This window comes from Eriocheir sinensis, chromosome 35 (assembly GCF_024679095.1).
Source record: "Eriocheir sinensis breed Jianghai 21 chromosome 35, ASM2467909v1, whole genome shotgun sequence".
Taxonomy (NCBI): Eukaryota; Metazoa; Arthropoda; class Malacostraca; order Decapoda; family Varunidae; genus Eriocheir; species Eriocheir sinensis.
The window spans coordinates 8,406,846-8,417,397 of NC_066543.1; the positions used below are offsets into that span (position 1 = coordinate 8,406,846).

The 10,552-nt window shown below is 41.9% G+C and overlaps 1 protein-coding gene across 1 annotated transcript in view; it reads right to left on the minus strand.

Moving 5' to 3' along the window:
• Nucleotides 1-7,252, minus strand: part of LOC127007552 (lachesin-like) — a 61,714-nt gene extending 54,462 nt beyond the window's left edge. Inside the window, exons 1-2 of the mRNA XM_050878722.1 lie at nucleotides 7,225-7,252; nucleotides 7,018-7,059 (exon numbers count right to left, since the gene is read on the minus strand). Coding sequence (XP_050734679.1) covers nucleotides 7,018-7,059; nucleotides 7,225-7,252 — 70 coding nt within the window. The remainder of the gene's footprint in view (nucleotides 1-7,017; nucleotides 7,060-7,224) is intronic.
• Between the last annotated feature and the right edge of the window lie 3,300 nt (nucleotides 7,253-10,552).

The window sequence follows — 10,552 nt, forward strand, 5'->3', positions numbered from 1 at the left end:
TCTCTCTCTCTCTCTCCTCCACATCTCCCCTTGGCTATACTCTTTTCCCTACCTCTTCTCCTTTCTCCCTCCTCCCTTTCCTCCTCCTATTTCCCTTTTTCCTCTCCTTCCTTCCCTCCCCACCTCCTGCATCCTCTTCTCCCCTTCCTCTTTCTCATTCTCGCCCCTTCCCCTGTCTCCTCTTCGCCTCTTCCCTTGCCTCCTCTTCGCCTCTCCCCCTGCCTCCTCTTCGCCTTTCCCCTTGCGTCCTCTCCGTCACCCCCTTTCTCCCCCTCCCCCTTCCCCCCTCGTCCATGCATTATCATGAAATATTCAGAACAAGACTCAGGCGACACTCGTCCTCGACATTAAGCTTATGAGCCGCATATCGAGAAGACACATCCTCGTGCCCTCAGTTCATGTATTTTTCCTTCCCTTTCCTTCCCTTCCCTTTCCCTTATTCCTTATCTTTCCCTTACTTTCCCTTCCCTTCACTTCCCTTCCCTTCCCGTCACGTCCCCTTATTCCTTATCCACCCCTTCCCATCCCTTTAATTTCTTTCCTTTATCTTCCCTCCCCTTACTTTACCTTCCTTCCTCTTCCCTTCCCTTCCCTTCATTTCCCTTCCCTTCCTTTCCCTTTCCTTTTTTTCATTCCTTTGAGTTCCTGTCTCCTTCTCCTTGCCTTTCTTTCTCCACGTTTTCCATCTAATCGGTTCCTCTCCCAGCCCTATGTCCCCCTCCGTCTCTCTCCCTCGCTCTCTCCCCATCTCTCCCTTACTTCCTCTCCCATTGCTTCCTTTCCATTTTACATATGCACTTCTGTAATTCTTGCACCACCTGTTTTTGTTTAATTTTTGCTTGTTTATTTTTATACGTGAAACATTAATGACCTTCAAGAGAGTAAACTAAACGTGTAGAAAAGTGGAAGCTACATAGGAGGGATTAAATTTCTGCAGTGTTGGTATGTGTTTCTGGATGAGGTTGGATGGGAGGAAGGAAGGGATTTCGTGTGTGTGTGTGTGTGTGTGTGTGTGTGTGTGTGTGTGTGTGTGTGTGTGTGTTTGACATATGGGTGTAGCTACAAAGTCATAAAGTTTACTCCCATAACTTTCTGTGACGCTCGACCGAAACGAATTACGCCTTCAATGGCCTCCGGTTTCTCTACACTCACACACACACACACACACACACACACACACACTCACCACCACCACCACCCCCACACACACACAAAAAAAAAAATACACCTGACAAGCAACACAAGGGTATACACGAACACAAAGTATGAACACTTCAGACCCACATACTGAGACTGACACGGCAAACTTGTGCAGATTTTACCCAGGTCGTCTCATGAGCCTTGCAGAGACGCGTTGGTTATTCAGAGGCACAGCACAGCACGCGCCGCACGAGACGAAAATATTTATACACGCAAGACGGACCAGACGCCCTCCCCCTTTACACTTTTTGTCACTCCTTTTAGACTCAGAATTTTGTTGGCCACGGAAGAGATGAATGAAACCCAACTATGATAAATTTTACACACACCTAACCTCAACCCCCTCCCCCATCCCACGCACACATGAACATACCACTACATACCCCACTCACACCCACTGATCCACTGATACATAACCTGCTCCTCCTTTTAAGTAAAACACCAAAAATCTAGAATGTAAACGAAGCTCCAATTGTTGAAAAAAAGGGTGTTCATGAATGAGAAAAGGAAATAAAAACACTAGCATGAAGTAATAGGGAATAATTGGCGTGAGAGAGAGAGAGAGAGAGAGAGAGAGAGAGAGAGAGAGAGAGAGAGAGAGAGAGAGAGAGAGAGAGAGAGAGAGAGAGAGAGAGAGAGAGAGAGAGAGAGAGAGAGAGAGATGGGCACCCGATATTTCAGACCACGCAAAGGGCTCCACCAATGGCTGGCAAGGAAGTCGGGGCTAGGCTAATTGGAAGAATCAATATGCAGAGTGACGACAAAATTGGGGGACCTCAATTTCCTGTCGGCAAATTTGAAACATTCATACGTGCTTTTGTGTGGTACTGTGTGTGTGTGTGTGTGTGTGTGTGTGTGTGTGTGGGTGTGTGTGTGTGAGTGTGAGAGAGAGAGAGAGAGAGAGAGAGAGAGAGAGAGAGAGAGAGAGAGAGAGAGAGAGAGAGAGAGAGAGAGAGAGAGAGAGAGAGATACACAGACATACACAGACACCTCTCGAATCTAAATTGACCGCCTTCCTTTGAAAATCCTCTTGGCCTTTTCTTTTGTGTGCTCTTGTTTTTTTGTTGTTTCTTTGTGTTTGCTTGGCCCTTGACCTGGCCCCTTCAGTATAAAAAAAAGCTGTTCCCAAATATTTTTCTTGAAGGTTTAGTTAGTGGTCTGTTTTCTGCTTTGCCTTGAGAAATCCCGAAAATCAGACACAGTATCAGATCAAATTCACTTCATAGACGAGTGACATTTTGAAGATATAAAATTATCTGTGATTATTTTTTTCTACAATTCCGTGTGAACGCCTTGGCATTTTCCGACATTAAGTGACATTTTTTCTATTCTGAGCGCCGGATAATTCTGAGAAGTCGAGTTGTGATTAACTGTTCGTCATCGTGTGTCAGATCTACTGAAGGTCTTTGAAACTTAAAATTTTAAACCAAAAATTGTAAGGAGGCTCTTCATAGGAACTGAAGGTCGTTAATGGTCTTTTCAGCGCAAAATCTAAAAAAAATATATATATTGAAATACTCTACGAAGAAAGTGGCGGTGTGTAAGTTCTTTGTAATGTAAAATCTAGAAAAAAACAGAACCTGGGGATTTCTGCTGGAGTGAATTTCCCTAAGTTAACAAATATTGACAAAGAAGGTTGAATATGAGGACAGTGTCGCGAGGTTTAGCAAGCCACGCTGAGAACCAGTAATAGACATTGTAGCTTTTCCTTATCACTTTAGTTAACTTATTTAAATTTATAGTGTTTGACTTGAAAAAATGTATGTACCATTAACATTTTAAAGAGATATGCTTTCCAGAGTCACGTGATAGCCTTCAATGCTTTGCGAGGTCTTTTTTTTAAGGGGTGCTATTTTAATATGACCTGATTTCTGTTTCACGCTACGGCTTTTACGATGCATTGATTTTACGCTTAGATTGATATGAATATTGTTACTGTATCGTGAGAGAGAGAGAGAGAGAGAGAGAGAGAGAGAGAGAGAGAGAGAGAGAGAGAGAGAGACGATGACGAAGAAAAAATACTCTCGTGATATCAGAAAAACGTTTAATTAGTTCACTGAGATTCTCCCGCATGAAATGAAGAAAAAGAATTGTTTCGAGATAGAAAAAAAGAAAAACAGCGGCCAGATGAATGCCACGAGAGAGGGAGGAGAGAAAAATGATATAAGAAGAAGAAGAAGAAGAAGAAGAAGAGAAGGAGTAGGACGAGGACGAGGACTAGGAAAGAGAAATATCAAAACGAAAAAGGAAGCTTAGAAAAGAAGAATAAATGGAAGAAGAAAAGGGAAAGGGGAGGAATGGGAAGATAACAGGAAGAAAAGACTACGAATAAAAAGAAAATATAGAAAGGAAAATAGGGACGAGGAGGCGGAAAAGGAGGAGGAGGAAGAGGAGGGAGAGTAAGAAGGGGAGCTCCTCGGGTCTCTGCTAATGGCGGTAAATGAAGATGAATGAATACCAGATTTTCGAGTCTCTCTCCCTCATCGTCACCCTCACGCCTCGTCCTCATCTCCTCCCATTCATAAGTATCCTATCTTCTTTCCTTCCTTCCCTATTTTTTTCCTTACCTCCTTTCCTTTCTCCCTTACCTTTTCCGTCCTTTCCTTTCCTTCCTTGCGTCCTGCCTTCTTCCTAACTTTTTCCTTCTTTATTTTTTTCCCTCCTTACTTTCTTCCTTCTCTTTAATTCTTTCTTTCCTTGTTTTCTTTTCCTTTCTTCCTTTTATTTTATTTCCTTCCTAGCGTCCTTCCTTCTCCCTAACTTTTTCCCTCCTTAGTTTCTATCCTTCCTTCCTGCTTTCCTATTCCCTAGCGCTTTCCTTTAGTAATTTATTTTTCTTTCCTTACTTCCTTTCCTTTCTCCCTAACTTTTTCCTTCCTTATTTCCTTTCCTTCCCTTCCTTCCTTCTCCCTAAGTTTTTCCTTCCTTATTTCCTTTCCTTCCTTCCTTTCTTCGTTCTTCCTAACTCATTCTTTCCTTATTTTCTTTTCCTTTCCTTACCTCCTTTCCTTCCTCCCTAACTTTTTCCTTCCTTATTTCCTTTCCTTCCCTTACTTCCTTCTCCCTAAGTTTTTCCTTCCTTATTTCCTTTCCTTCCTTCCTTTCTTCCTTCTTCCTCACTCATTCTTTCCTTATTTTATTTTCCTTTCCTTACCTCCTTTCCTTTCTCCCTAACTTTTTCCTTCCTTATTTCCTTTCCTTCCCTTACTTCCTTTCCTTCTCCCCAACTCTTTCCCTCTGTCCTTGCCTTCCTCACTTCCTGTCATTTCTCCTTATAAATCTCTTCCTCCCCATTCATCTCTTCTTCCTCTTCCGCCTCACTCTACTGCCGCCACCTTCCTACCTTCCAATTTTTTTTTATTGTCTATTTTCTTTCTTTCCTTCTTTCTCTTCTACATCGAAGCTAAATAATTTGGCTTGTTATTAAACGATATGCACAGTTATAATGGTAAGGATGATGATGATGATATAATAAAGATGGTGACAATAATAATAATAATAATAATAATAGTAATAATAATAATAATAATAATAATAATAATAATAGTAATAATAAATGCTTTTCTATTACTGTGTGTCTGTGTGTAATCTCAGTGTGATGAAAAGAACCAAAGTAAAAATAAGTTTCAAATGAGCATCCTTAATGTGTACAAACCGCTCATTTAATATCCTTTCCGGTTCATTATATCTCAAACAAAAATTGAAGAAGTAGCGTTTATTTGCTGATAAAGTCTAGTTACTCTAAGCCTTTTATTGTTTTACTGTGAAAAACATAATAATTTCTGGCTACAAAGACAGCTGAATTCCTAACCTGCGTGTCATGTTAGATTTAGTATGAATGTGTTCCAGTGTAGAGTGACGAAGTGATTATCAGGTAACTATTTTTTTTATATCAATCGTCACACTGTTCTCCTGAAAGATATTAAAAGTGGCGGCGGATCAGGTATTGCATGTAAGGACGCTGCGTTTAAAAGAGAGAGAGAGAGAGAGAGAGAGAGAGAGAGAGAGAGAGAGAGAGAGAGAGAATCTAAATTGACCGCGTTCCTTTAAAAATCCTCTTGGCCTCTTCTTTTAGTGGGAGCAGTGTTTTGTGTGCTCTTGTTTTTTTGTTGTTTGTTTGTGTTTGCTTTGCCCTTGACCTGTTGTGTGGGTATGGACGGCGCTGTGATGGAGGCCAGTCTCAAGGTACAGACAAAAGTTCCTAAATAATGTGTGTATCGATTAGTATATATCTCCCGTATGCTTTATTTTCTCATTTAAAAAATTCTGCTTACATTTTACTTTTCTCGGCAAAATTCACATCTTCCCATAGTTTCTCCTGTCAATGTTTATGTTTTCAGGCATTAAAAGTCTAGCTTGACCTCACCGCGCTGTTTCTGAGGACAACCAGTGATAGTGATGATTAGAACGTTACATTTTTTTTTACCGGGTTCGTTTACCGAGAATAACGAAATCACCGGCGGAAGGTGTGCTACTTACTTTCTCAAGGCTTCATTATAACTTAAGTTCCAACATATCGTACGGTAAAGGAGGCAGTAGAAGGGCTGCAGAAAGAGCTGTTTGCTGCTTTTTGTTCCTATGAAGAAAAAAAAAATCCCCCAAATAAAATGAAACTCAAAATAGAAAAAATAATACACGCAAATTTATGATCTCCGCTTCCCTCTACTCTCCTCATCAACATCTATATAAAGAAAATTCAGCGGAGCTAATCCTCAATCGCCCCACTAGCTGAACAGGTTAATTGCTATAAGTCTCTTCGAGGAGGCGCGCCAGCCGAACATAAACAAAATTTGCCTGACTTCGCCAAAGGTTGTTACTCCTCAGCTAGTAGCGCATGGGCATTATTTTTAACCTTTACAGGGACACCACAAAAGAAACTGCAGCAAATATTCTTTTTTAGGGGGAAGAAGTTAAGGGGATGAACATTTCTGAGCGGCTCTGTCTCATGGAAATACCTGAAGTTTGTCTGATTAACCTGTCCCCTACCGTATTCTTACCTCTCGCTCTCCTCCATCTGCCCCTCCCTCTCCCTCCTCATCACCTCTCTCATTTTAGTCTTATCATTTAGTCTTACCACTTTCCCTCCTCCCCGTGCCCTCCTTCTCCCCCTCCTTCCCCTCCCCTCCTCCCTTCTTACTCAATCTTTGCTCTCTCTTCCCCATTTCATCTACTCTTACTTTTCTCCCTTCTCCTCCTCCCCTCCACTCGCCCTTCTTACTCTAGCCTTACCTCTTGCTCCTTTCTCCTCTTACCTCTCTCCCTCCTTCCCCTCCCCTCTTCCCTCCTCCTCTTCCCCATTTCATCTATTCTTACTTTTCTCTCTCCTCCCCCTGCCCCCCTCTCTCCCCCTCCCTCCCTCCCCCTCTACCCTTTCTTCTTCCTTTCACGTACTTTAACCTCTCTCCCTTTTCCCTTTATCGTCGCCTCTAACTTCTCCCTCCTACCTTGTCGTTCTTACCCTCTCCCACCTTCCCTTGCCTCTCCCCGCCCTTCCTCCTATCCTTACTTTTCTCTCTCTTTATTGTTCTCTATTTTATTATCTTCTATTGCTGTTGTTCTCCTCCTCTCTCTCTCGGTTCTCCATCCTCTCTCTCTCTCCTACCTTAATTTTATTCATTCCTCCTTCTAACCCTTATTTCTCTCCTTCCCTCTTCTTAACCTTATCTATATGTGTGTGTGTGTGTGTGTGTGTGTGTGTGTGTGTGTGTGTGTGTGTGCTAGCTTCACAGGTATTTACAAATCCTCAACATTAAAGGTTATAATACCTTCTGTAAACACTTAACTAAGGGAAAACATTCATTATAAACCTTTACTGACCTGGGGCCCACGTTGATACCGAATTTAGGTTCGTGGCGGAAACTGAGGACAAAAGAAAGGAAATGTAAGACATGAGACTCCTGCTTTCTCCTGGAACACTCCAAAGTAACCAAAACAATATTCCTAAATACTGCACCATACTCCTTTTTTTATGTTATCTAACGTAACCAAAGTAAATCTATATTCACCACATGAATTAAAAGTTACCTCCACCGTCGTCCTTAGAATCAGCCATGTCAGCGTGAACTAAAACTTCCTGCATCCTGTCTGGCCGCCTCTCAGTGTCACCATAATGTTTTATTTCTTGTGATCATCTTCATTTCACTTATCTATAAGTAAGTCAGTTCGATGCTAAGTCGGGGCTCAAAGTTTTGTTTGGGTAATCACAGTGCAGTCCACACAGCTGTTTGTTACCTTGATTGTAGGGCGACAAACTTGTAAGTAGAAAGTGGAAGGATGGGGAAGGTGGGTTGTGACAGGCACCACCCAACACTATAAGTGTCCAAATTAACTTGGCCAATTTGCACCGAGAAGCCCCTCCCACACACTGGCTAAGCTCCACCCCCTTGCACCCGATTGGCTGTTCATGACGTCATGTAATGTTTCAGAGACACGTACCAAATATATATGATTGTGATAATCTAGCTAGTTTCATGATTAAAAAATATTCGTAATTTAATTGAATGACTGCACTCTAATTTAGCAATCAATGACATCACCTAAGAAACAAAGTACAATACTACTACTACCAGTTTTCGAGGGAGAACGGGCCCTTCAAGACAATACAGCAGCAGCATTGAAGGCGATGATAGTAGGCTATCAATAAAAGTAATGCACACTTTCCGTCATTATTTCCTACATAGCTCATTCATATAGGCATACTAAATATAATCACATAAAAAAGTATCTTCTACAGTAACTTCATACAGGTAGGAAGGCGTCAAGACAGTCTGACACAGTTCTCATTTTAGAAACATCTCATCGTGGTTCATTTTTCGTTTTATTTTGTCTGACTATTTTGTTATTTCTTTCTTTTTACCGAGTTTTACCAGAGCATATTTGTTCACCGTGCTTGTCAGTCTTTGTGCATATCAGAATCTCTCTCTCTCTCTCTCTCTCTCTCTGAGGAACATTTTAAATAAACAAGTAAGACGGAGATATCAACAACAGCGTCGTGAAAGGAGGAAATGTCACGTGCTAAATTGAGTCATCCTGCATGCACAAACCAATTATGTATGCGCCTCAGAAGCTCCCGTGTACGCTTTTTCTTTTCATTTCGTGCTGTCGTCCACCTCATCCCTCCTCCGTCACTTTTCAATCCTTCTCTTTCCTCTCCTCGTTATCAATCTCACTCCACTTCTTTTTCCACCTCCTCCTCCTCATCATCATCATCATTAACATCATCATTATCAAAATCACCATCATCATTGTACTTGTTACGTCTAAATGTTGTTTCTCTTAAGCTTTCCTCCTCCGCCTCCCTCCTCCTCCTCCTCCTCCTCCTCCTCCTCCTCCTCCTCATTCTCATTCTCTTACAACATTCTAACGCCTTTGATTTCGTGTGTGTGTGTGTGTGTGTGTGAGAGAGAGAGAGAGAGAGAGAGAGAGAGAGAGAGAGAGAGAGAGAGAGAGAGAGAGAGAGAGAGAGAAATGTAGGCCTGGGGGTGGGGGGGTGATTGAAGGGACGGCATGAAGTTTGGACAGGATGACATGCAGACTAAGTGTGAACTATCAGAGTCCATCCTCAGAGTAGAAAAGAATAAAAAATAGACCACTGTTGTTCCGGTGCTCAAGAAGGGACTGATCGGTGACGTTAAGATACCCCCAGATTGTTTCATTATTATTTGATTATGACCATGGCAGTCTGTTACAGCACAAAATATCCCTGAATATAAAAAAAAAAGTACAGTTTGATCCTCCCGAAATTGACCCCTCTTTCGGCCACCTCCTTGGATTCTCTTTTGGAGCAGCGAGTAGCGGGCTTTTTTTTTATTATTGTTTCCTTTTTTGTGCCCTTGAGCTGCCTCCTTTGTTGTAAGAAAAAAAAAAAAGGCTTCCAGTGTGACTTTATTAACGGTAAATCGCAAATATTTTGAGGTCTTCCAAAAAAAAAAAAAAAACGTATACGAACCGAAAGTTACAAACAAAAATTGATATTATATTACTGATTTTTGAGACGATTTTGACACGACTCCTCAGCATATGCCTCGTTGTAAACTAAAAGCGCATGGGAGAAAGGATGAATTTTTGAGTCTTGGTGACTAAAACGGACTTCAGATATACGGATTGATATCAGAATGGGCGAGAGTTGCTAGTGACGTCCCACAAGGCTTAGTTTTAGGTTCATTACTGTTTACTCTTTACAGCACTGATCATGACTGCGGTATAACAAGTGACATCAGAAAATTTACTGATGACAAAAAATGATGACTGTTGAGAGAGAGAGAGAGAGAGAGAGAGAGAGAGAGAGAGAGAGAGAGAGAGAGAGAGAGAGAGTTCATGAAATTGGAAACTTACGCAAGAAACATGTTTTTAAGAAGACCACGCTTTCCTTTCCTCCTCCTCCTCCTTCTCCTCCTCCTCCTCCTCCTCCTCCTCCTCCTCCTCCTTATGCTAAACTATCCCTGTGTCCCTTCATCCTAACCCCTCGCATCCCTCCATGTATTGCAGTCTCCCCTTCCTTCCCTCCTTCACCCTCTTTCATGCATTCTTCTTTTCCTTTCCCCAATGTCCTCCATCCCTGTCTCCTTTGCATCCTCTTCCTATCTTCCTCCCACGACTTTCCTTTCCCTGCCTGTACTTCTTTCTACCCTCTCACTGCAGCCTCCACTCCTTTATCTCTCTACCGATTCGTGTGTCTCCAATGCGTATCTTCATCCCCCATCTTTCCCCTTCGTCCTCATTCTCCTTTCTTTCCTGGCCTATTTACTTCCCATTCCTCACTGCATCCCCCACTCCCCAATCTCCCCACCATTCCCTCAATCTCCTGGCCTCCCTCACGCTCTCCCACACCTGTCCTCCACGACCTCCTCCTCCTCCTCCTCTTCCTCCTCCTTCCCCCTCTGGACGGCAGCCAAGACCCACCTTCCACCAGCGGCCACACGAATAACAGGAAGAGTGGAATGGGCTACACATGCCATCATTTCCCTCCTCTTCTTTTCTTCCTTGTTCTTTTTTTTTTTTGTTATTCCTAGTGTTGTCCTTTTCTTTTATTGTTCATGTTCTTGTTTTTTTTCTTTTTCCTCCTTGTTTTTCTTGCTCTTGTTTTTGTTTTTCTTGTCCTTGTTGTTGTTGTTTTTCTTCAATTTTTTTCTTCTTGTTTTATGCTCTTTTTCTCATCTTTTTTTTTATTTTCTTCATTTTTCTTCATTGACTTTCTAATCATCTTTATCTCATTATTCTTATTCGTTTTCTTTTCTTTTTTCTCTCTTCTTGTCGTCCCCGAAGTCGATGTTTTCGTGTTTTCTTATGCCTTGTTTACCCATTTCTTGCTCTCGCTTTCTCCTCCTTTTCTCCTACATTTTTTTCTCTTCTT